This window comes from Neophocaena asiaeorientalis, unplaced genomic scaffold, assembly GCF_003031525.2.
Source record: "Neophocaena asiaeorientalis asiaeorientalis breed wild unplaced genomic scaffold, Neophocaena_asiaeorientalis_V1.1 scaffold171, whole genome shotgun sequence".
In the NCBI taxonomy this organism is placed as follows: Eukaryota; Metazoa; Chordata; class Mammalia; order Artiodactyla; family Phocoenidae; genus Neophocaena; species Neophocaena asiaeorientalis.
In genome coordinates this window covers 3,539,575-3,565,492 of record NW_020174013.1, presented here as the reverse complement: position 1 = coordinate 3,565,492, position 25,918 = coordinate 3,539,575, and the positions used below count along the sequence as shown (strand labels likewise).

The 25,918-nt window shown below is 43.3% G+C and overlaps 2 protein-coding genes across 5 annotated transcripts in view; one reads left to right on the top strand and one right to left on the bottom strand.

Annotated features, from left to right (window-relative positions):
• Positions 1 to 25,918, bottom strand: part of TMEM178A (transmembrane protein 178A) — a 236,314-nt gene that overhangs the window by 93,721 nt on the left and 116,675 nt on the right. For 2 of the 4 annotated variants that reach the window (XM_024753439.1, XM_024753442.1), the window contains exon 5: positions 6,504 to 6,663. The exons of 1 other annotated variant lie outside the window; for it this stretch is intronic. The gene's annotated coding sequence lies outside the window, so the exon portion shown is untranslated. Of the gene's footprint in view, positions 1 to 6,503; positions 6,664 to 6,983; positions 7,012 to 25,918 lie in introns of those variants that run through there. One more of the 4 variants, XM_024753441.1, reaches the window with a different exon arrangement.
• On the top strand, positions 98 to 987 carry LOC112405148 (josephin-1). The gene has a single exon (XM_024753438.1). The coding sequence runs from the start codon at positions 176 to 178 to the stop codon at positions 782 to 784; it is 609 nt and encodes a 202-aa protein (XP_024609206.1). The 5' UTR covers positions 98 to 175; the 3' UTR covers positions 785 to 987.

Below are 25,918 nucleotides of genomic sequence, written 5' to 3'. Positions count from 1 at the left end.
GGGATTATTTTGCCTTTTGATTACAACCTTTTCTCCCCGTGACAAAACATAAATCATGGACACCAGAAAATAAGGTAGACCTCAGGAATCCTGCAAGGACTGAGAAGCTTACATTCCTCCTCAGGAGGGAAGAGTGGGGTGTTTTTAGCCCTCTCTGGAACCTAAAACGAAAAACATGAGTTGCGTGCCATGGAAAGGAGACAAGGCCAAATCCGAATCATTGGAGCTGTCCCAGGCTGCACCCCTACAAATCTACCATGAGAAACAGCGCAGGGAGCTTTGTGCTCTGCACGCCCTCAATAACGTCTTCCAGGACAGCAATGCCTTCACCCGGGACACGCTGCAAGAGATTTTCCAGAGGTTGTCTCCAAACACCATGGTGACCCCCCACAAGAAGAGCATGCTGGGAAATGGAAACTATGATGTGAACGTCATTATGGCAGCACTTCAAACCAAAGGCTATGAAGCTGTTTGGTGGGACAAGCGCAGGGATGTCGGCGCCATTGCTCTCGCTAACGTCATGGGCTTCATCATGAATCTGCCCTCCAGCCTGTGTTGGGGTCCACTGAAGTTGCCACTCAAAAGGCAGCACTGGATCTGTGTTCGAGAGGTGGGAGGTGCCTACTACAACCTCGACTCCAAACTGAAGATGCCCGAATGGATTGGAGGTGAGGGCGAGCTCAGGAAATTTTTAAAACATCATTTGCGAGGAAAGAACTGTGAACTCCTGCTGGTGGTACCAGAAGAGGTGGAGGCCCATCAGAGTTGGAGGGCTGATGTGTAACACAGTTCTACCCAGCCTTCCCTCACCTCAACCCCCGAAATCCTCTGTGATGTGCTGTGGCCTCTACAGTGGGTCTGCCCTTGCCACGTCCCCAAACATCTCATCGGGTTTTTCCCCTCAGATTTGACAGTGCAATAGGACAGACGTGTAGACTGTTACAGAACCAACCAGCGTTACTTGTTCTGGGAAAGGAAAGTAGGAGCTGTGTGTGCTTAGGGCAAGCTATGGAAGACTTTGGTTTTATTTAAGAGAGGAGAAAGAAAGGTGGGTCTTAGCTTATTTCCCCGTTTCTCTGAGGACTTGCCAGAGGCTCTGCTGGAGTTCACTGCTGCTCTGACTCACCTGGAGATGCTGCCTTCACTTCCCCTTTCCTGGCAACCAGTGGGTCTGAAGACACAGTACAGGCAAAGCCCATGTGACGGGTTTGAAGGACTTAGAGCAAAAAGGCCTCTCAGGAAACCATCTCCAAAACTGCAGCAGCAGTACAGCATGCTGTCTCCAACCCTTAATGCCGCCCTTACCCTGTTTTTAAGAGTGGTTTATGGCCATCCTTGGAGTTTTATAATGAAAAGTTCTCTAATATTCCATGCCGGGCGGTTGAATCCTGCGATATTCTAGTGTGACAGGGTGAGCTAGATACCTAAGAGGATGTGGCCAGAACCAGGCTGGGGCAGGCATGGGCAGCCTGTCCGCCTCACTCCAGCATCATCCCTCCCACTTCACTCCATTGCACTGGTTTAGGAGGCTTTGAGGCACAAGATAGGCAAAAGGGCAGTTTTCCCAGCTGACCCACCCTGGCAAAAATCAGGAAAAAATAAGACTGCCTTTGACATCAAATTCTACTAGTTTGAGACAGAGTTGGGCAAGGAAAGTATTGGGAAGATAAGCCTTCAGAGACTTGGAGCAGCTAGAATGGGTAGACGTCCTAGGCTCGGAGTCACTATAGTGGCAAGCAGCAGAGCCCTCACATTGGGTGGATATGTGCGTTACGCTTTGTCATCTCTCTGTAGCTTCCTTTACAGATCAACTGAGAATGGACCTGCCCCCTACCTCTTTAAATAGTTGTAGGCCACTTTTCTCCCCGTAACTTGGGAAAACAAAAGGAGAAGTAAGGGTCATACTACACCGCCTGTCACCACAGTGGCTGTGGTTGTCTCAGGGCAGGCGGGCAGGCAAGGATGGCCTGTCCAGCCCTCACAGGTCAGTGGTTTCGGCAGGTCTGAGAGCTGCCCCACTGGCCAGACCTCTCCAATAGCAGAGCCAGCCTGGGGCTTGCATGTCCAGTCTGAGCAAGCTTAACGGGATGAAGCTGAGGCTTTCTCCCCACTGTGACTGGAGTGCATGTTTACGCCAGCACTTTCTCTGCACATGTATCTTCCATCCAACAAGGCCATTTTTTCTACTGAGTAACAGAGGCCACCAAGCGGCAACTGCATTACACCCTCTCAGCAAGTGGCCGCATTGTCTTCTGCACCATTTTCTACACCAGACCTGCTTGGCACCACAGGGAGCTCTTCGCCCCCGCACAATGACATTCCAACCACCACCAGCCAGAAGTTACAGCCAACCTTGCTCATTGTCACAAGCAGGACCTTGGGTCCACCTGCACTGTCAGTGATGTAAGCCATTTCCTGGGAGGAGAAGGAAACTCCTTGCCACCAATCTGCTTGGGCCTGTGCAAACGGCACTTCAAAGGAGTCCCCATGCACTTGGAGTCCATGAGCCAGTGGGATATATGCAAAGACGCTTAAACATTTCAGGGCTGGTTTCTCTGTTCATATCCAATTCTGGTGCTTAGGAACAGGGACCTATGCTGATGCCCAAGGGCAAAAAGCCCCACTTCCTTTAAGAAAGGGGGCAGGCCTGACCCTGAGGCCCAGTAAGGGGCAACCCTAAGCTTTTTGTTTTTCTTGCTTTGATTCCTTTTTGTTGGCCTTGTGCTGGGTTTGTTTACAAAAGATGTATTTTGTTTAACCAAATATTAAAAATGGAAAACTCCATACATAGAAAAAAAAAGAAATATGGAAGGAATGAGGGAAATAGAAAATTGGCATTAGAACACTACCGTGTTAACTGTTGCAGGCAAGATCTGCTGATGAATGCTCAAACTAATGAGTGAAAGCTTGAAGAGAAACAGGATATTTGCATAGTCTCAAAATATACCGCAAAAAAAAAAAAAATATATATATATATATATAGAGAGAGAGAGAGAGTCCAAAAATTACTTATTAATTACAATGGAAAATAGTAACGGTATAATAAAGTAAAGCAGACATCACCTTAACCAAGTGATCAAGGTTAACATCACTAGTAATAAAACATTGAATCATGTATCCACCAATACGATGCACTGAGATGGGTACATGACCCCTAAAGTATCCTTCCCAAAATGCAAAATTGCAAGCTCACCGTGAAAAAACACCAGGCAAACCCAAACTGAGCAACATTCTACAAAATATCTGATCAGACTCTTCAAAAATATCAAAGTCATGGAAGACAAAGAAAGCCACGTTCACATTGGATAATTTGAGGGGACTTTAAACAGGGGTAATTTAAGGTGTCGGCAGAGTGTAGGGGAATAACAAAGGATGGTCACAGTGGCCAGCACTGGGCTTGAGCAGGCAAAGGGAGGAAGTAGTCAGTGATGCCTGGATAGAAAGCTTGTGGAGAGGCCATCCGACAGGACCTGTGACTTTCAGTCAAGGACACAGCCATCCTGATGTGACTCGCCCAGGGAGGGATCTAGAGGAACAAATTCCCCAAACTCACTCTCCCTGCTCCCTCCAGTCTCCTGCCAGCACTCCACAAGGAGCAAAACCCAACCTGGAGCCACAGGTAAGGACTGTTGATGTGGTCCATACAACACCTGTCTGCTGGGTCAACGCACAGGGTGGAGAAGGCAGAGCATGGACCTGGAGGGCCAAATGCAAGCCGTTCAGCACAGAGCTTGCCCTCACAGAGCACACATTTTCGTGGAGGAAGACAAACGACATAGTAACAGCAAACATTCAGTGAATGCTGACCACGTGCCAGATGCACTCAGCACTTTACAGTGTTATAACTCACTTACCCCTCACAATAGTTAATGAACTCAAATTAACTTATGAGGAAACTGAGGCACAGAGAGGTTAGAAACCTTGTGCAGAGTTTATATGTGCATGAGTTGGTATCAACTATTATAATTTGAAAAAAGACGAAGCCACATCTAAACTCTTAAGTAAATCACAGCAAAATGTTTTTGGAAATTATAAACTAGCATTTGGGGAGGATGGAAAATGACGGCAAAATGAATACTATGGGTAAAAGACAGAGGGTTTATTTATTTTTATTTTTTTTATAAATTTATTTATTTTTAGTTTTGGCTGTGTTGGGTCTTCGTTTCTGTGTGAGGGCTTTCTCTAGTTGTGGCAAGCGGGGGCCACTCTTCATAGCGGTGCGCGGGCCTCTCACTGTCGCGGCCTCTCTTGCTGCGGAGCACAGGCTCCAGACGCACAGGCTCAGTAGTTGTGGCTCACGGCCCAGTTGCTGCACGGCATGTGGGATCTTCCCGGACCAGGGCTCGAACCCGTGTCCGCTGCATTGGCAGGCAGACTCTCAACCACTGTGCCACCAGGGAAGCCCCAGAGGGTTTATTTTTAAGTTTTAAGATTAAGACTAATAGTCCTGGGGATCAATTGAAATATAGTTGCCAATGGATGTGTAAAAAAAAAGTCAAAAAAAAAAAGGCAGAAGAGCTGGATCAAAAAGGAAAACACATTATAGTAAAAGAAAAGAGAGAAACAGGGGTGGGGAAAGTAATATGAGCATATTCTGTTAAACAAAATTAATATGCAATTATAACTATTTGAATATTCATACTATGTAAATTCTCTTTGCAAATGAGATTATAGACTTGCTTGCAAACAGTAATCGTGCTAAATAAATGTAAGGTGCTATTATTTAAAACAACAACAATAACTAGTGGATAATATTGGCAGCAGTCCCTATAGAAAGCTCAAGCTTCCAGGAAGATACTATCTATAAAGAAATATGCAGGGCTCACAGCATCCCCACAGCTAGAAGGGGCTTAGAAATGAGAAACATTTCTTTCTGAGTTCTCCCTTGAATTGAAATTGATTGGCTTCCTGGACAGTAACATGGCGAGTTTCAGGATGGAGGTTCTGAGGACAGAATCCTCCGGGCTTATGACTGCCCCACAAAGTTTCTCTGTGGGACCAGGACAAACTTAAACAGTTCAAGTAAATGGCCCTCCAGCTCTGGTCCTTGTAACTGTAAACATGTCTGCGCGGCCCCCGTCCACTCAAGCCCCTCCTCCCCTTCATCCACAGAGCTGACGAAGCACAAGGAAGTTGAAGTCGCTGTGTGTTTAGATCAGTTCTGCAGGACACAGCAAAATCCGAAATGGATTGTGACCTGCTGATAATCTTTCACAGCGAACCAAGTGATCATTGATTAAAAATAGCTTTGAACATGTATTGCATATCTATTTCAGGCCTCGTTTTATTTGGAATGCAAATACTGCTGGAAGCCAGAGCTACGCGAGCAGCAGCTGGAAAGCTACTCAGACATTCTAGCCAATTCTTGTCAAGCCCAGTTGGTGAAATGAATGCCATTCTGCGGTCTCAGTGAAGGAGAGATTGTTAATTATGCCCCACTGCCCAGTGGTTTCTATTATGGACACATCTGAAATGAGAGGCTCATTTGAAATTCCCAATTTCACTGCTTCCCGGAGCCTAAACCAAGTTTAAAAACTGATTTGCGAGGATGAGAGGGTAGTGCATACAAACTGCCTTGCCCACAGACTCCAGGTAGGGCTCTAATGAAAGTCTGTCCTAGTTTCAAAGGCTCTTTCATGCCCCGGGTGCTCATATTTTCATCGGTATTTCTTACCAGTTCCTAAAATGCAGTGTTTGGGCAGGCTTCTCAGTAAATAATAAATAAAACACACACACCCATCCCTACACCTCAAGGCTAAGGAATTTAGTTTTCACGGCGCTCTCGACCACCACAGGCTGTGATATTTTCATCTCTCTGAAAGGAAGGAAGGCTGGGATCTTGTCTGTTTCGACAGAAAGCCTTTCAAGGAATGTGTATGCCCTGCATTAAAAGACACGGCTGTTTTTTCTGAGGAAAGCTCCTATCCAAATGATCGTTGACTCCTGTTTTGGCAGCGGGAAGGGTGGAGTGGAGACTGCACTGTGGGCGTTGCCATCTTTGAGAAGGGAATGAAAACAGATCATCAGTCAAACTGAGGGTGGCTATTCGAATCCTACTGGGCTTATACTTTGAGCCAACCAGCCACTTTCTATTTCACTTAGACCTCAAGTAACACAGGTCCCTGATCTCCCTATGCTCTTCTATTCCATCTTCCCATGAGACCACCGGTGTTCACAGAGCGGAGATCGTCATCTGACCAGGCAGCAGCCCAGCATGGAGACGTAGGACCAGGCTCACGTTGGCGAGTCAGGTGTCCTACGTGACGCAATATTGCTACCGAGCAAGGGCTGGCTGCCCCAGGAGCACAGAAGCCAATATTACGGCATTAGCTTTTGAGAAAAGGAAGAGCTTTATTGTGAGATTGACCGGCAAGGAAACTGGAGACAAAGTTCTCAAATCTGTCTCTCTATCCAGGCTTCAGGGCAAAATTTAAGGAGTTAGGGGAATTTCAAACTTGGAAGCTGATTGGCTAGTCTTGAATTAGTCCATATAAGCTACTTACGGTGCAGGAGGCCAGATTTTCCTTATTGAAGGACTTCTTGCTTCGTAAGGGGCTCCGGTGGCAACACTTCTATTCTTTGAGTTCTGTGGACTGAAGATCCTAGGTTCTGGGGTCATCCTGGAGAGGTGGGTTCGCGTCTTGCACATGCGCAGTGCTGCCTCTGTAAAGTAACTCAAGGTTTGATTAATCAACCTAGTTACAGAAGCAAAACCAGTTTAAGCTGGTGCTGTTTCAATTTGATTAATCAACACTCTGTTTAAGGAGGCAAAACTGGCTGAAGCTGATCAATGTTTTACGTGCTGTTTCAATATCAGAATTGCTGGGAAGCTATGTTCCCTTACCCCACCCTCCCTTAAACTGCCTGATGACTAAGATTCATTTTATTCCTTTATGCCAAACCTTTCAAGCCTTCATCCTTAAAAAAAAAAAAAAGTATAAATGCTCTTAGGAGGAGACAATCATGTTTCATCATTCACTTACCCCTGGTGGCTAAGTTTCCAACTTTTTTCTGACAGCGGGAATTCTGATGGGGGAAGAAAAGTTAGACTGGAGAGGGCGAGAAGGGGCTGTCCCTAAAGGAATACACATGATTAAGGACAATGAAAGTAAACTCCCCGCTGGAGAACCTTATTCATAATTTGGCCTGGAACTGACCTTGCTTAGTCCAACCTAATTTGTACCAACTACTTGGATGATGGATCAACTTTATAGAAATTAGTCCTTGATAAGACTGAGGAAAATCAATCAGCTGAAGAACTTGAAAATTATAGAGAGCAATATACAGGCTTAATTTTAAAAGTGTTTCTGAGCTGCCTAACAATGTATCAATTAATGGGAGAGATTGTGCCATTCCTTCCCCAGGAAATATTTAAACAGTCTCATTTGTTTCAGACAATGGTGCTGGACAGGGCTTTTTGGCCCTAGGGAGGTGTGGAACTAAATCAAGCTGGAGGTCCAATCCAGCTCTGAGGTTCTCCTGTTTACTCAGCTATCTCATGGAGACTCATGATTCTGACCTAAGGAGCTGAAGTCAATGTGACATTAAAACAGCCAAGCAGGCACACAGGTGCCCTCAATTAACAGGATTAGGACCTCAGGCCACAACTCTTCTGTATCTCTTTGAACTGCCCGGTGTCCAAAGAAGGGACTCCACACTTATCTGGCCTGGACATCAGAGATCCTGCAGTCAAGGTCACTGTGCAGGATCCCTGGCTCTGGAAACAGCCTTACTCTGAGCTGCCCAAAGCCCACAGGATAGGAGGTGGTAACTTTAGGGAGCGCCTCTTGCATTTCTCGACCATGAAACCAAATGCTCAGAATGGTGCTTCCAGCTGAAGCTGGAACCAAGTCAAGGAAGGGAATGACAAGTTGGGGTCAGATATGGAAACTAGGCAGAATCCAGATTTGCTCAAAACTAAGGTTAAGGGTGGAGCCTTGGTTCAGAAACTTAACCAAAAAAAAAGCATGGTGCCATGGAAAGAGCAAGTACTTTGGAAGCAAACAGACTTGCATTCAAATCCCAGTTCTACTGCAAGATCTTCAGGAATTTCTTTGTTTTATGAGCCTCCATTTTCCTCATAGGTAAAAAGAGGCTAATAGTTTTTTCTTTGAGAAATTACATGAGAATTAAATTGGATAGAATATGGCAGGGCAGGGAGCTAGGCTCAGAATGGGCATTCTATAAATATAAATTATCCTGCTCCCTACTCCTTGGCCCAGTGACTGCAGATTAGAATCAACTGGAAAAATTTTAACCCATTCCTATGCCTGAGTCTCCCCTACCCCAGAGGTTCTGATGTAATTGACAAGATGCGGTCATCAAAATTTTCAAATGTTTTTAAAATCTTTCCAGGAGATTCTAATATGTTCCTAAGAGTGAGAACCACTGTCCAAGTATATCAGAATGAGTATCACCCTTGGATTTGAGACGTTCTATTATGGTTTAGGCAAATATTTTCTTCTCTGAGGCTTAATTTCTTTATTATTTTAAGAAGGGGAATAATATTCTGATCTTATAAGATTGTTTTGAATATATCATGAGAGATATTTAATACAGCTCCTAAAAGAAGGAACTGACAATTAGTAGATGTTCGATGAATATTCATTTTTCTCTTTCTTTCTTGTTATTCGTCAGAGAACACACTTGGCCAAAATATTAATAAAATAAATAAGGACAACAGACACGAGATACTGCCAATCAGGCAGTTTTGAAGTTAAGATAATTACTGTCTACCTCAGGCAAAACTTTCTTACCTATCTTGTGGTGGAACATGAGGTTAAATCCTAGGATAGGGATGACAAATATGGTGCCCATCTACCCCAGTCCTCCCTGCCATGCTCACGGCAGACATAACTAATCAATTACAGTACTCTTTCCTATTGAGCCCTGATGAGGCCACAAAGTCCTTTACTATACAGCTCTCTCAAGCCTATGCAAACAATTAATCAGAGCTACTACATGTCTTGAAACAAATCTGCCATCCTTATTTTAGGTCAGGGCTGCCTTAAGCCTACAAATGTGGCATATTTCAGAGATGATCAAGTGGGTTCCCTGGTCAGAAGGAAGTGTGTGGCCAGAGATAGAAGCAGACCCTGAGAGCACCCAGCTTTATGCAATCTGATAAGCCAATTAAGCTACTCGAAATGAAAGAGCCAACCGTACACGCTGCTTGGTGCACTCAAGGTGTCGCTACCTCCCACAACTTCCAGAAAGAGTTATCAGATTGTTTTCCAAAAGCCAGATTATTTCTTGGACTTAGGAAATGTGAAAGGAACTGTGGCAGGGTTTCCCCCCCTAAGGTGATAGGCAAAGGCTCTGATGAGAAACCCCAAGGAAGCTCAAGTCAGTGGGTGAAAGCCTGACCTTGATGCCTACAGGCCTGTCACAGCTGAGACCTCGTGAATGCCAAGGCCGGAGGACTGGTGCAAATGGCTGGGACCCTCGCCTGCTGTGCCCGCCCAAGGACAGCCAACACTTCGGCAATGGAAGCTTCTGCTAATACTCCTTATGACTGATTGACGCCTTTGAAGGCCATCAGTGTGTTCACTTGTTACAGAGCAGCGTTAGCCCGTGCTGGGCAACATCAGGAAGGCTTTGAGCTGATTCCACAGCAAGCACAGGTTATCATTCTAATAGCCTGTTAAAAGTCTTCTGCCTGGGCCGCATAGCACAGGCAGATCAGCTCTGTGCTTTGTGACCACCTAGAGGGGTGGGATAGGGAGGGTGGGAGATGCAAGAGGGAGGGGATATGGGGATATATGTATACATATAGTTGATTCACTTTGTTATACAGTGGAAACTAACACAACCTTGCAAAGCAATTATACTCCAATAAAGATATAAGTCTTCTGCTTGGGACTTTAAATAAAATTGTAACTTGCTCCACTCCATCGTTCCCTTTCTCTTTTTTTAAAGACTCAGTGCTTTTCTCTGTAAAAATTTAGGAACAGGACTTCCCAGTGACGCAGTGGTGAAGAATCCACCTGCCAATGCAGGGGACACAGGTTCATTCCCTGGTCCGGGAAGATCCCACATGCCACAGAGCAACTAAGCCCGGGCGCTGCAACTACAGAAGCTCACGCACTCCAGGGCCCACGAGCCGCAACTACTGAGCCCGCGTGTTGCTACTGAAGCCCACGTTCCTAGAGCAGACTATCTGTCTGACCATTGATAGATACATGATAGAGCCCGTGCTCCACAACAAGAGAAGCCACCGCAATGAGAAGACCTCACACTGCAATGAAGAGTAGCCCCAGCTCACCACAACTAGAGAAAGCCCGTGCACAGCAACAAAGACCCAACGCAGCCAAAAAAAAAAAAAATTTATGAACAGGAATTAAGAAATAGAACTACTGCAAATGGAGTAAATGGTTTTGTTCACTTGGGTTTTATCCCTTCAAAATGTGTTGCCTGCTCCCTCTACTTCCCTTCCCAGCATGGAGAACTCAGCACAGCAACTGAAATCACAGGATAGTGAGAGGGTTGAGGAAGACATGCAGAGGCATGGATGCAGGGCAGGAGGTGGTGAGACACAGGGTAAAGAGGCGGGATGTGAAGGTGGTGGGCGGAAGAGACAGCGGGCGTGGTCGGGAGATTGAGCCAATAAGTAAATATACTAGGATAATAGGAGCCAAAATTCTCATTGCCAGAGAAGGTATTTACAAACATTGAAACAGGAAGTCTAGAAAACCATGAGGGTTTGGATTGAAACCACAGTATCAGTATGAACTTAGCTTTTATTATTATGTGTGTTGGTGTGTGTGAATATATACATACACACAGATAAATACAGAAATAGTTACAGATGTATATGTGTGTATGTATATATACATATATTAGCACACATATATATCTCATATATATGTGTGTGTGTACGTGTGTGTGTGTGTATGTGTGTGTATTTCCTATGTCTGTCCACGGAGTGAATGAGCCTAAAAGCAATGACACCCCAGTAGCAATTAAAACATTGAGTGCCCAAATCTTGGTCTCTGAATATACCCTTTATTAAAGGAAACCAGAGGTCCTTGGGAAAATGGCTGATTCCAGGCCTAGAACAGGGAAAGTACAAGTTGAACCTGAATGCCCGAAAATAAGGAAACGCTTAACAAACAATGGGGACATGCAATACCATGGATGCGTCACAAAAACGCAAAAACGTTAGGCCGAGTGAAAGACATATTGTATTATTCTATCTCCATGAAGTTCTAGAATGGATATCTGTGATGGAAAAAAATCAGAGCAGTGATTGTCTGGTGGAGCGGTGCGGAGGCAGGGAAGTACCCCAGGGCGGAGGCAGGAGGGGACTCGCAGGTACAGTAAAGTGCTCTCTGGACAGAAGTTTGACTTATGAAGATGCACACATTAGTTAAAACCCATCAAATGGTTCACCTAAGATTTGTGCATTTCCTGTGTGTAAATTTTACCTCACAGGGAAAGAAAATGAACTATAAATAAATATTAAACTATAGTTGTTGATATGTATACTGAAGCATTTAGGGAAAAATGTACTGACTGATGTCAGCAAATTACTTTGAAATGCATCCCCAAAGATGAAGTGGATCAATGGATGCATAGAGAAATAAGTAGATTTGTAATAAAGCAAGTATTGTAAACTGTACAATCCGATGATAGATACGTGTGTTCCCTGTAGATTTCTTTTATCTGTTCTGTATGTTTAAAACTTCCCATAATAAAGTGTTGGAAAATTTTTTAAACCTTGCCGTGGACTAAAAGTAAGCGTGGAATGAGCTTGCTAAGGTGAGACAGCATAAGGCAAAGAGCTGGACCAACCGAGAAGCCCAGACAAATTGCACTGGAGTGTTTCTCCCAAGAGTGTGTCCTAAAGAAATGAGATATAGGAACATCTGTGGGTCAGTTCTTCCCATCATCCCTAATGTTGAGATCATTCAGAATGACTATCCGTCGGACCATTGACAGAATACTCTAAACCAACAAATCAACCTAATCATTTTTACTTTCTCTTCTTCTGAAAGTGTTACCAGTTCATCAAATTGCATGAAAACAGCGTGTTTGGATATAACTGAATGTCCTTTCATTCCTATTCTAGATCAGTAGTTATCTACTGGGACTGTGTCTCAGATTTTAATATATCATTGTTTGCTATTGTATTATAATGGTAATGCATGATATACTATATATAATGTTCTGCTAGTTGCTTTTTGCCTGTTATATCCCTGGACAGCTTTCCATGTCAATACCTATAAATTACATCATCTGTAAATGGAAACATGATAATTGTGAAGACAAATTTAGTTAATTTGTAATTTAATTTATAAATAACTTAGAGCAATGTCTGGCACATAGTAATTGTTTAACTAAGATTAGCTATTTTTATTTCATTGTAAGGACGTTTCATGATTTGAATAATTTATTGATGGACAGGTTACTGTTAGTTTTCCCCAACTACAAATAATGTGGAATTAAACAATCTTATACATATGTCTTGATACGTATAAATATTACTAGGATAAATTCCTAGAAGTGGAAGTTCTGGGTCACAGAGAATGTACCCTGTACCAATTATATATCTATTGTCTCTCAGCCAAACCCCATCCTCCCACACTTTTTTTTTCCCACCCTGGGGTAGGAATCTGTAAATTCCCTTTCCCAGACTGCCTTACAAGCTGGCTTCTTTTGGGTTTCCAGGAAGATATTGCTAAATCGACCTCCAAAATGGTTGCATCAGTTTGAATTCCCACCAACAGTGTATCAAAGGGTCTATTTCCCTACTTAAGGAATTTTTAAACAAGAAAAAAATATAGCTAAAGGGCCCCAATCTAGACCTCCTAAGTAAGAATCTTCAAGGGTACGGCCCAGGCATCTGTGTTTTCTAAGAGCATCGCAAGTGATTCCAATGCACAGCCAGACAGGAACCATTGTTCTAGATCTTTGATTCTCAAAGTGTGTCCCTAGACCAGCAGTGTGGGCACCACCTGGGAGTTGGTTAGAAATACAGAATCTCAGGAGCTGCATCTTAACAAGATCCCCAAGGGATTCAAATGCACATTAAGGCTTGAGAAACACTGCTCTATAAAGGATGCTATCAGATGAGCAGCAACAGATCCAGTTCTTGTGGGGCCTAAAGCTTATACAATTTGGGGGCCCTTTTTACCGAAAGAAATACAAAATCACAGACAAGAACTGAGCACAGATTGAACATTTGTTTCCAATGAAGTAAGAAATCATAATAAAATACTAATTTCTAAAACTGAAAAATTCCACAAACATCACAAAATCCAGGGGGGAAAAATGACAAAACATGTTTCCTAATGAGCTGCCTAAAATACATGTTTAATATTTTTCTAAATCTGTAGTCATCTCTTTATATGATAAGCCACTTTGTTCTGCAGTCTTTCTATAAGGAGATGAGAAAGATAATTCAGTCTAGCGGAAATTTGTTTTTTCATTATTGATAATTTAGAAAAGTTTTTTCCAACTTCCAACTCATTACAGTGTCATGTAACATTTTTAGAGTTTTGTCAAATTTGCGCTAAGCTCTATCCAGTTTTCTTCACCTATGAGCTAAAAGAGTCATGGTATTTCAGGCTTCTTGAGCAGTGGCTAATTTTATTTTATTTATTTATTTATTTTTTTGCAGTATGCGGGCCTCTCACTGTTGTGGCCTCTCCCATTGTGGAGCACAGGCTCCGGACGCGCAGGCTCAGAGGCCATGGCTCATGTGCCCAGCTGCTCCGCGGCATGTGGGATCTTCCCGGACCGGGGCACGAACCTGTGTCCCCTACATCGGCAGGTGGACTCCCAACCACTGCACCACGAGGGAAGCCCATCAGTGGCTAATTTAAATACCCTTTGACACAATGACCGACTCATTAATTTTCTGTAGTCCATGTCCTCGTGCAGACCATTACTTTCCTCCTCCTGTTCTTCTGTTCTTTGTCCTGGAAATGTCCCAAATTACATAAATTTTCTCTCTCTTCTGTTATTGTTTTATCTATATTTTCCTTGCTGTTGTGATCCTGTTTCTTGTCTTTATGACTCTGGCCATCAGAGTTTTTAGCTTCTGTTGTGATAAGAGAGTTTTCAACATTTTGAAGTCTCTGCTACTCTCCTTTCTTTTAGTTTAGATCATCAGTTTCCAATAGGATACATCCTTCCTTTCCTCTTTGAGTTTTAGTGTATCAACCATTCTGAAAATAGATACAAAATTAATCCAAAATTAAGGCATGCCCAAGAGCAAGTCAAATACATTTCTAAATTGTGTCTACAATATATTAAGCTGTGTAATAGTATAATCAAACGACTCTTATTCTCCATCTATCACCTTACAGAGCAATATAGGAGTTCTGTCACTAGAACCCTTGTTTCTTGAAGACTTTTTAATGCGTTGTGTCAATACTGCATGCTGTTTCATCTAAAACCAGCACAATTCATCTTGACAAGATGTGTCAGATATGCTAAGACTTATTTTGAGATGCATAAAACCTACAAAATCACAGATTACTGCTTATAGTACTGTACTTAGCAGTACTTACTGCTTATAGCACTTAAAGGTTTTTGCTCCTACAAACACAGGCATTCTGGAAAATTCTATTTCAAGCACATATAATAAAAAAAATAGAGAAAAGAGTGTGTTTATAATTGTATATGCTACATTATTAAGCATATTTCTGATGGAAGAACATTTCCATTTTGTTTAGGCATCATTGAGAACTGAAACCTGCATTTATAACTTTGTGTCAGACGACTGGAAGAATTTTCAACAGACTAGCTTCTGGCTCTGTACATTTCACACTTGTCTCTCTCCCAATCCCCACATGCTTCCAGTGCCAAGAGTTGTAGGATAAGTTCATTCCATGGCACCATGTGTGCCTTGCACCTTCATGCCACACTGGTGAGGGAGCATGCATTGATATAACGCATTAAAAAGTCCTGAAGAAACAAGGCTTCTAGTGGCAGAACTCCTATATTCATCAGTAAGGTGATAGACGTAGTAGAAGAGCAATTTGATTATATTCTTATGTAGCTCAAAATGTTATAGACACAATTTTAAAATGTATTTGACTTGCTCTTGTGTGTGCTGGATGGCATGAAATATTCTTGGAAGCCATACCTAGATTAGAATGACTAGTAACAAGGTAACTCTACACAAAAGTAACTCTAGACTACATAGAAATGTATCATTAATATCCTCAACACAATTTCCCTTTATCTGAATCCCAAAAATGCCCACAGCTGTTTCAAGGCCACCCCACACCTGGGGAATTATAATGAAGGGAGAGAGGGAGTAAAAAGAGACAGCTGTCGTAACCAATTTCAGTTAAAATATTTTACTTTTGGAACTTTACAAAAATATACGACCATGTGAAAGATCTTATGGGGCCCTTCCCAGGGCTTCCGAAAAGAGCTGTGCAAGCAAAGATCCCTGAAGCTTAAGCTTCATTACGTTCACAATCTGTCCCTACAGAGCAGCATGTAGGATCAAAGTGATAAAGCAGAGAACTATCTTCAGAGATCCCTAGTAGAACCCTCTTGATATAAAGATGGAGAAGCTGAGGCCCTCAGAGGTTGTGTGACTCCCCCAGGATCACCCACTGGGGTAGTATCAGAGCTGGGACCGGACTCTTGACTCTTAAGTCCAGTGCTTTTCTCTAGAGTGCTTCTAGCTTTGTGGGTTTTCCCATTAAGACCTTTAGGCTTTGAGAGCTAAATTTAAATGTGTACTGAAGGAAATAAAGTATTAGAAGAGGTATCCCTCCAGATTTCATTTAGGCAAAGTGCCAAAAAAATACCCTTTACTCCTGTGACCAGTTTCACAGCCTCTCACAAAGTACTTGCCAACAGAGATTTTTTTTGCTGATCCACTGAATCTTACATGGCAAAGAAAATAACCCTTTCTATAAGTCACAACACACGTGTTGATGAGATGTGGTTTGATACCAAAACAGGCATTCTCTACCACAAAGAAGGAAGGATTACCTAATGCTAATACTGATGTTGATGTTATCCTGTTACAGGGGTCTCCTGCTGTGGCTCTATTCTGATTTGTGCCTTGAGATAAAGATTTACTATCCCTCATTTAAATTATAGTATCTATTGGGTCTTTATGGGCTGCCCCATGTTCCTATACTAACATTTCAATGCGGTCATTTCTACCCCAAAGATTTATTTCGTCTGACAATTCAAATACATCCCACAATTAACTCAAATATCAGCTCTCTGGGCCGTATTCTATTGTCCTCGTGCATGCAACAGTCATTTATTGGATGCCCCTGCTGTGCTGGGTGCTGTAATAGGGGAAATAGGAAAGGCATGTGACATTGAAGAGGGACTACAAAGGTGAAAGACACAAGATGTTTGCCCTCGTGGAGCTCCTAGACAAGAGGTAGAAACAGATACCTGGCCCGCTGGTTGCAATGCAATAGGGTAGAATCTGAGAGCACAGAATAAGGGAACTGTTACTGAACCGGGGAGAAGGAAATTCAAGAAGACTGGAGAGCTGACCTTTGAGTTAATTCTCAAAATAAAATGTTCACCAGAGAGAGAAGAGGAAGGGCACTAGAAGTGGAAGGGCCAAACTGTGCAAAGGTTTGGAGATGTGTTGGAGAATATTTAGGAGACAACTAAACCTTTATTTAAGCTACAACCTAGAAGCCTGGGGGCAGGGAGGGTGATAGCAGGAAAAAAAACTGAAATGCAAAGAGTGTCATACCTGCCTGCTAAGTCTTTGTGGACTTGCTTCTGCAGGAAAGGGTAAGCTTTTAGGCAGCGTGGTGACATAATCAGACCTGGGTTTAGGAAAGCCAAGTATAGGAGGCACGGACTTAAAATGCTGTGTGTGGCAAAGGTCCAGGCAAGAAATAAAGAACCTGTACTAGGAAATTCCCAGTGACTAGGATGACGGCATCCACTGGATATCAAGAGATATCTTCCGAAAATCATCTCTTTGTAGAGGTCTATAAATAGAATTGTCAGGGCTGGATAACCGGACTAGAGCCCTCCCCATTGTCTTTCATATAGCAAGCAGTCATTTACAACATAAAGTTCCCAGATCATTTCTCTAAGTAAATGAGAAGTGTCCCAGGATGACCTGTATCTGACCATTCTCACCTGTTCTAGCCTGATGACATCACATGCTGTTCACTCTTTTTTCTTCTTTTTCTTTTTTTTCATTTGGGGCTGGATCTAGATAGGCCAATAAGTCTGATCCGTAGAGAAAACAACCACCTATGAGGCTTGGGACCTGAGTCTCAAAGCTCCTCCCTTCTAGGTCAGACGGGAAAACACAGAGATGCACTGGCCCGGTGAGAATGAAATTATCAGTTTATTACTAGGCCAGCAAGCACCCAATAATCCCCCAAATGCAGAGTTCACTGGTGAAAGCTAAACTGAAGAAAAAAAGATTAAACTTTAAGATAAACGGGGCCTTTGCTCCCCTCCCAAATCTATACCTTGGAGCCAGAACACTCCGGCATATCTATGATAAATGGGCCCTCAGAACGGACTGCAAGTTCACTGAATCATTGGGATGGATGTGTTCTGTGGTGGGCAGCAGGACAAAGGGAGAGTTATCTACCTCTTCCCCATGAGCAGCCCTGCTCGGGGGCTCTTTCAAGAGAGAGGGAGAGGAAGAGACACCTCAGCGCTTGTGTCTGGGCAGTGTAAGCCAAAGGAAGTCAAAGGCCTTGCCTTAAACACAGTTATCCTTGTCAGTCAAATGCAGCCAAGGAATTTTGCAGATTCTGACCAATCAGAGTAATCAGAAGGTCCCAGTAAAAGGATGGAGAGAGACAGAAACACCCTCCCCACGTAGTGAGAGGGGCAGATATGTTTGGTGGAAGGCAGAAGTCGCCAAATAGGATATAGAATGCCCAGTAAATTTGGATTTCAGATAAACAGCAGATAATTTCATAGTATAGGTATGTCCCAAATATGGCATGGGACAATGCACTAAAAAAATTTATTCATTGTTTATCTGAAATCCAAATGAACTGGGCATCCCATACTTTATATGAGAAATCTGACACTGCTAGTAGAAGAATCTTCCTCCATGGCCTAGATGTTCATATCCCCCCATCTAAATTAGAATCTCAGGGTTCCAGAAATGGAGAACTTTAAAATCACCCAGTCCATCAGCTTAAATGTATCCATGATGGGAGTAAGGAGACCCAGAAAACTGCAGTAGCTTGGCCCAAAGTCACACTTATAATTAATGGCAGACCAGGGCATAAACTACATCTGCAGATCCTACTGCAATGCTCTTTCCCCTCTGCCACCTAAGCCCCTTTGTCCCTTGGCTCACTAGCTCCTGAATTACATGAAAATTCCCTAAGGGCAAAGAGAATTATTTTTTAATACCTTCTCCCAACGCCTAACACAATGCTTTATGAGCCCTGGCAGCAAAATCTATATTGTGGAGTGGCATGCCATGGGGCCAAATTACCTGGATGACGGCCACCTCTCTCCACTCCACTCACACCTGTGTCCTCTGCTGCTGAACCCATTTGGGGGGCGTGGCTAGGAGGCTGACACAGCCTCCAGCCAGGTGTGAAAATTGTCTCAGCCCTCCTGAGAGGCCGTGAAGTATGACTTTCTGAATAACACACAGCCTTTGGGAGGGATCCTCTCTGTGGAGGTAATGGGTTCAAGGAAAACACAGCTGAGACCTGCGAGCTTCTGTGAAAGGGAGTCTTATTTTAATCAGAATTTTCAGCTTCCTCCACAGCAAACCTTTGACCAGAGCTGCCAGCAAAGAGCCAGCTGGACTTGTAGGATTTCCTTCTCTCCTTTCCCTTGCCTCCCTCTTGTGGACAAGCAGGCAAGAAGTTAGCACAAGGAACATGAGGAGGTAGGAGCCTTTAAACACACGCTCAGACTGATAGAGCAACAGCTCTGCTAAGTAAGACACTTGTCTGCCAGCCCTTGACGAATATGAAGTGGGGTGATCTCGACTGCCCTCTGGCACTTCTCACAGCTCACACCACTGTGTCTTCTCCTTGTTCCCAGGACCCTGATCATCTTCCCTCCGCCCCAGCCTCTCCTCATCTCCCTCTCTCTGTTCCTGACCTCCTTCTTCTATAACTCATCCAAGACCTAGGCTTCTTGGCATCCTAGTGCCCCCGGCAAGCAATTCCTTACTCCGCCAGGGGACAAACTGCATCATTTCAATTAGAAGAAGCAGCACAGTCTTAAGCAGGATACTGAGATGCTTATTGACAATGATAACATTTATTTAGTGCTTAATAAGTGTAAGCTCCTTTTGCGAAACACATGACACCCATGATCTCATTTACACTCATACTCCTCACAGCAAACCAGTGGGGCAGATACGGTGCTTATGTCCATTTTACAGAGGAGGAAATCGAGGTTTGGAAACATTAAATAATACACTCGAACTTTTACTCTAAGTGGCAGAACTGGAATTCAGACTGAGAAAATCTGATTCTAGACTCTAGAAAGCCCCGCAGTAATGGATATGTTCTTTGCTGTCCAATATGGTAGCCACCAGCCACAAGTAGCTACTGAGCATTTGAAATGTGACTACTGCAACTCAATTTTAAATTTTATTTCATTTTAATTTAAATAGCCACAGATGACTAGTGGCTGCTCTAATGACTAACACAGCTTGGAGTATAAGCCCTGTGTTATTCTCGTTACTTGCTTTCCCCTTCCCCACACACAGACACACAAGCACACCCTGAGTGGGTTAGGGAGATATTTTGTTTACATCATTCCCCTGGCCCTTACTCCACATAGATTTAAAGTAGACCCTGACGAGAAAATTGATAGTTGATTTATGTCCTCTTTGATGCAATAAGGCAAGGGAAAGTGAATCTGTGACATAAGAGATACGAGCTCTTATCCTCACTCTGCTAGTGACAAGTCACGTAATTTCTCTGGGCCTCAGTTTCTGCCTCTGGACAAGGACAGACTATACTCCCTGATCTCAAAGACCATGTCCAGCTTTAGTGTTCTGCAGTTGGAAAGTGCCTCCACAGAACCCCTCTCTGGCTCTCAAGGTGGCACATTGAAAACAAGACCCCCAGGTGAGGAGTCTGGCACCAGCAGTGATTACCTGGAGGAAGAGTCAGCAAGCACGCTTGATTGTGCACATCCAACACCCCATAATATATGGGGTTCTTTTTTTAGAATCCTAATCAGAGATTCCATTTGCATAATTAACATCTTTAGGCTTAATTGCAAATGACACATCTGTTCACCATCACCCCCTCCTTGGCAAACTATGTGTTATAAACACAGCTTCTTCAGCTCTGTAAACACTTGGTGCCTGTCCTTTGCTTGTTGCTTTAGTCACTTTCCACCTTGGGGCAGTAGTAACCCCGTGTGACCTGTCCCTGTGTGGTCCCATCCCTTCTGCCTGCAGTGCTCAAACCAGATCAGGACCTGCTTGCGACAACTACCCATTTTGACTGGCCACAGTGCATGAGTTCTTAATCTTGGCTTCCTAAAGATGCTCCCTAAAGGCTTCAAAAGATGCACAAAAATTTTTGAAGTTCTGGGTAAATACACTTGTGTATGTATGTTCTGCGGAGAGGGTTCATTTCTTCCATTTGAGTTTCGATGGGTCCTCATGATCTGAAAACCTGTTAAGAAGCACATGCTCCGTGATTTCATTCATAGGAAAGTCTAGAATAGGTAAATCTACAGAGATAGAAAGTAGATTAGTAGTTCCTTAAGGCAAGATGCAAGGGGGGTATGGATAGAAGGATGAGGGAGTAATTGCTAAAGGCTCCTAAATTTCTTCTTGAGGTGATGAAAATGTTCTAAAACTGACCGTGGTGGTTGCACGTATCTGTAAATAAATACCACTGAATTGTACACTTTAAATAGATGAATTGTATAGGTGGATTATATCTCAATAAAACTATTTTTTAAAATGGCTAAGAACCCCTGCTTAGAGAAAAGAGCTGTAGACTGTGGGTGACCACAGACAGTGAGGCTGAGCCTCTCTGCCCCCAGAAAGCCTTGGGTGGTACCAAGCACAGTTCTTTACTGGAAGTAAGGCCACGTTTATGTGGGTCTCCCGTGGGGTAAGAATTAAAGGCATCAAGAAGGCTCTCTAGACTCATGCTCCTCAAACTTCAACAAGCATGTGAGGCACTTGATCTTGTTAAAATGCAGATTCTCATCATGTTCTGGGGTGGCTCCAAGATTCTCCTGGTGGTCCAGTGAATACACTACAAATAACAAGGCCCGAGACCAAAACTGCGATAGCACCCTTTTGCCTCCCTGGAATCTTCATGTCATCTAGCTACTTATGACGATACTTAATTTCCTGAGATATATGGCCCTGGGTACACTTTCTTCCTGACTGCGGCTTTCTCCCAACTAACTTATCTGCTCTCTTGCTCTAGTGAACTAAGCTGAACAGCTTGGAAACCTCAAGGGCCCCCTTTATCCTTCTCCCTGAAGTCTAAGCCAGATACAGACCCAGTCAGCTCATTAGTTTTATTTCCCCTCAGTCCCACACTGGCCCAATTTAGCTCTTCCGAATGAGGTAGTCTCCTGCAAAAGGCACACCTAGCTCAAATAGAACTTTGACAGAATAAGTTAGTCCATCTGTGTGTCCTAAATGTAAATTTTCTTTTGCTCATCTCACTAAAGATTTCCCTTCCCCAGTACTGGATAAGGAAAGATGTGACCCTAATGCTTATTTTGAACCAAGGGGATGTTCATCTAAAGGGAGAAGGCTGTGGGTGTTCTCCATGAAAAAGATACCTCTAGAAAGAATAAGGACCCTTTCACCAGCCTTATTCAATTAGAACAATACCACAGATGCTATAGCAGGGATTAAATGGTGTAGTAGGTTGAAAAATATGATTGCAATATTTGGCAAAACTCCCATCAAAGCGTGGTGTCTGTTTCTATGCCTCGAATCTGGGCTGGTCCCATAATTTGTTTTCACTAATCGAATACTGGCAGAAGTGCCGCTGTATGAGCTCCAGAGCCCAGCCCTCAAGAGGCCTAGCAGCTTCCTCACTCTTGAAACACTGCCCTGAGAACGCCATGTAAAGAACCCAGTCTAGCCAACTAGGATGAGAGGCTGAGGGAGGAGAACAAGGCACCCCAGCTGACAGCCAGGGCCATCTGAAGGGCAGACCAGTGAATGAGGCCATCTTGGATCCCCTCCCTGACCCAGTTTAACAGAGACACTGAAGTGAGTCCAGGTGAAAACAACAGAGGAACTACTCAACCACCACACCGAACTGTGAGGAATAACACACCACTGTCATTCTAAGTCACTAATTTTTGAGGTCGTTTGTCATACAACGCAGATAAATAAAATAGATGGGATGATGAACTAGATAACATCTAAAGGTTCTTCAAACACGATTCTGTGTTTTAAGAAATGCTGGGGGGGGAGTTGATTAAGCCCCAGTCAAGCTTTTTTCTTCTGTCTACTTACAGCTCTCTTCTCCATTCACAACCAGTTGGCTTCCACATGTGCTTGTTGCCGACCTACCATGTGAGGAAAACAGTCAATGCCCCCAAAGGGCCTCTTCACATCTTTAGTGACACTATTGCAGCAGGATGTCTTGCTTGAACTGCTGCAGGATTCAGGTAGGTTCTAAGGGACTAGAGTTAGGTCACATCTCCCCCCTGCCAGGAAGTGCAGTGCCTGGGGGCTTTGGGATTTAGATTGAACAGACTTGGGAGAGTGCTGATATGGGGTGCCTAGGGGAAGAGAAGGGACAGCAGGATGGCAATGGTGGGGACGGAGTAATAGACCCCCTATCCCCGACTTCAAGCTCACTGCACAGGACTAATTTTGAATCTCTAAGAAAAGAGGCATTATGGTAGAAGTTGAAGGAAGACCTCAAGAAAATCTAGGTACCCAGGCTGCTTTAGAGTCCCAGAGACAAAGCTGGAGACACGCCTCTCTTCCTTTACTCATCCTATCCCAACTCTGCCATGCGTGCAAAGCAGCTTGGGCTTTCTAAGAAGGGAAGACGACGGATGTGATTAGTGGGGTCCCATTCTCACTAAGGGCTCGGTCATCCAACACAGGGAAAGGGCCCCTGACAATGGAGCCAAAGCACATGAGCAAACTCATTTCTGAGCCCAAGTGATGTATTGTACAAACACCCCAGGGACCCGCTTGAAATAACTAGAGGAGCCTCTGAGGGGAAGGTGTTGGAGGTCCAGCGCGGGCAGATAGAGAGCTCTGTGGAGCATTGATGTGAATATGTTCAAACATGTACACACAGGCTGGTTACACAATGAAATAAAGACCTTTTTCAGTTTCTATTCTGATGGTCAGAGGTCTCCTTGACCCTGAATCAGATGTTCCGATATTAACCAGGTGCTTTGTACATTCTTCCATTTTCAAGAGCTGTTTTTCTACAGGTGTTTTAGGTTATGTGAAAAACAAAGCTAGTTGCCCAACCTGGGTATATATTTTAACTAAGTTTGAAGATAAAGCTATGGAATGAAGGTTTGGTGTTCAGAGGGATAACTTAGATCCTCTCCTCCAGCTACTTATGGTAGAATAATATAGAGATGTATTATTATAGAGACTCTAATAATATAGAATCTAGGTATTTTACCTCAAGGAGGTACAGATTGTATTATACTCCTATTTCAAGAAGGGAAATACAACCATAAATATCATGAACCAGGTTACAGGAAATAACCACAATTTGCCTGATTCAGCTAGTTTTTTGTTATGTCTTGTTGCTATTGGTTTACTACAGCTTATTCCTCTATTAGTCTAACCACTAGGGGAATGCTATATGAACTATTTTTAAGTGCACAGTTTAACAATTTGGTAATTAAATGTAAAATTTAAGAAACCTCGTAACCCAGCGATTCCACTCTTAGGTATAGACGGACCCTGAAGAGAAAACCTCATACATGGGCCTGAGGAGACTTCAACAAGAAGATGTACTGCAGCACTTTTTGTAGTAGGGAAAACATGTTTATCAATAGGGTAGAGTGAAATAAATTTGGAGTTATTCATACAAAGCAATACAATGCAGCAGTTAAAATCATTGAACTAGATCAACTGGTATTAACATGGGTAAATTGCAACATAATGTCACACGTAAAAAGTGGTTAAAGGTGGACCTAGAAATAATCATACTAAGTGAAGTAAGTCAGAAAGAGAAAGACAAATACCATATGATATCACTTATATGTGGAATCTAAAATATGACACAAATGAACTTATCTATGAAACAGAAACAGACTCACGGATACAGAAAACAGACTTCTTGTTGCCAAGGGGGAGAGAGGTGGGGGAGGGATGGATCGGGAGTTCGGGATTAGCAGATGCAAACTATTACATATAGAATGGATAATTATATATATATATATATATATATATATATATAAAACTGAATCACTTTGCTGTATAGCAGAAATTAACACAGCATTGTAAATCGACTATACTTCAATAAAATAAAATTTTTAAAAGGTTAAATTGAGTTACAAACACATTTTTTAAGTTGTTACAAGATACGTTCCAGGGCTTCCCTGGTGGCGCAGTGGTTGAGAGTCCGCCTGCCGATGCAGGGGACACAGGTTCGTGCCCCGGTCTGGGAAGATCCCACATGCCGCGGAGCGGCTGGGCCCATGAGCCATGGCCGCTAAGCCTGCGCATCCGGAGCCTGTGCTCCGCAACGGGAGAGGCCACAACAGTGAGAGGCCCGCGTACCGCAAAGAAAAAAAAAAAAAAGATACGTTCAGAATATATCCCAAAGGTTAATATTAAAAGTCCACCTTCAAAGAGGGCTACATATTCTGTCTGCATATATATCTATATAGTAGAAGTAATTTTAATGAACAAGAAAGATAAAGTCTAATGCTGTAATAGCACTTCTCTCTGGAAAGAAAGAGAAAGGAATAAAACAGTGGGATGGAAGTATAGAGATGTAGCTATATTGTAACATTTTGTTTCTAAGGAAGGAAGGCAGGGAAGACTGGGAAGGGAATAATAATAACAATAATATGGCAACATAGCAACTCTTCAATCTGGGTAGTTGATACATGAGTGTCAATTATGTTTTTTCACAGTTTTCTTATGTATTTAAACTATTTTTTTTTAATTTAAAAATGGACAGCTCACCAGCAAAAGGACTTCACCCCCTCTGCTGTAGTGCCTACTCACTTCTTGGGTTTATTAAAGACCAAGGCACAAATAGGCACACCCGTGGATTAAACACTTATACCCATCTCTTCTCATCCCTACACAAGCTATTTTTCCTCACTGTTGCACACATGCATCACCTTTGGTTTCTGCGGAGGATACTAGCCCCAGGAGACAGGATAAGAAGGAAAAGGGGGGAAAACACGAAACCAAACCCTTGTAAGACAGAAAGAAACACTTGCTCGGTTAGAGCCCACTCTGGAACCTCTGCGTTTCTGTCACCTCAGGCACCCTGAGTCATTCTGAGCATCTCCTCCAGATACAAGTCACTCGGCCAGCCAACAGGAGTAACAATCACTGCTGCCTTAAAAGATTGGTTGATTTCTCCAGCGTCTATTTGCCTGCAGTTCTGGCTCTCTGACAAATCAAGTCAGATCAATTTGTACCCTAAAGGGTAAGTGGGAGGATGTGATTATTTTCTGGTTCAATAGAAAAACATTTCATCTCAAAAGGCTGCTGCATAGCATTTCTTCTGGGATTCACTAGGAAGGGGTCAGGTCTGTAGAGAGTAAATGATGGGTTCTCAGGAGGACAGCTCGGTTTTGCTTCCCACCTAAGCTTTGGGAACAGAGGCAGTATGTGGGGTTGAGCAGAAAGCATGCCCCACCGAGAGGAAGGCTCTATATATCCCATTGTCTTAGTTCAGGCTGCTGTAACAAAATACTATAGACTGGATGGCTTATCAACAACACAAACTTGTTTCTTGCAGTTCTAGAGGCTGGAGATCTGAGTTCAGGGCCCTGGTAAGGGTCCTCTTCCAGGCTGCAA

Excerpts from the sequence above, each read along its gene's own strand:
- LOC112405148 (XM_024753438.1), top strand. The coding sequence starts at position 176 with ATGAGTTGCGTGCCATGGAAAGGAGACAAGGCCAAATCCGAATCATTG.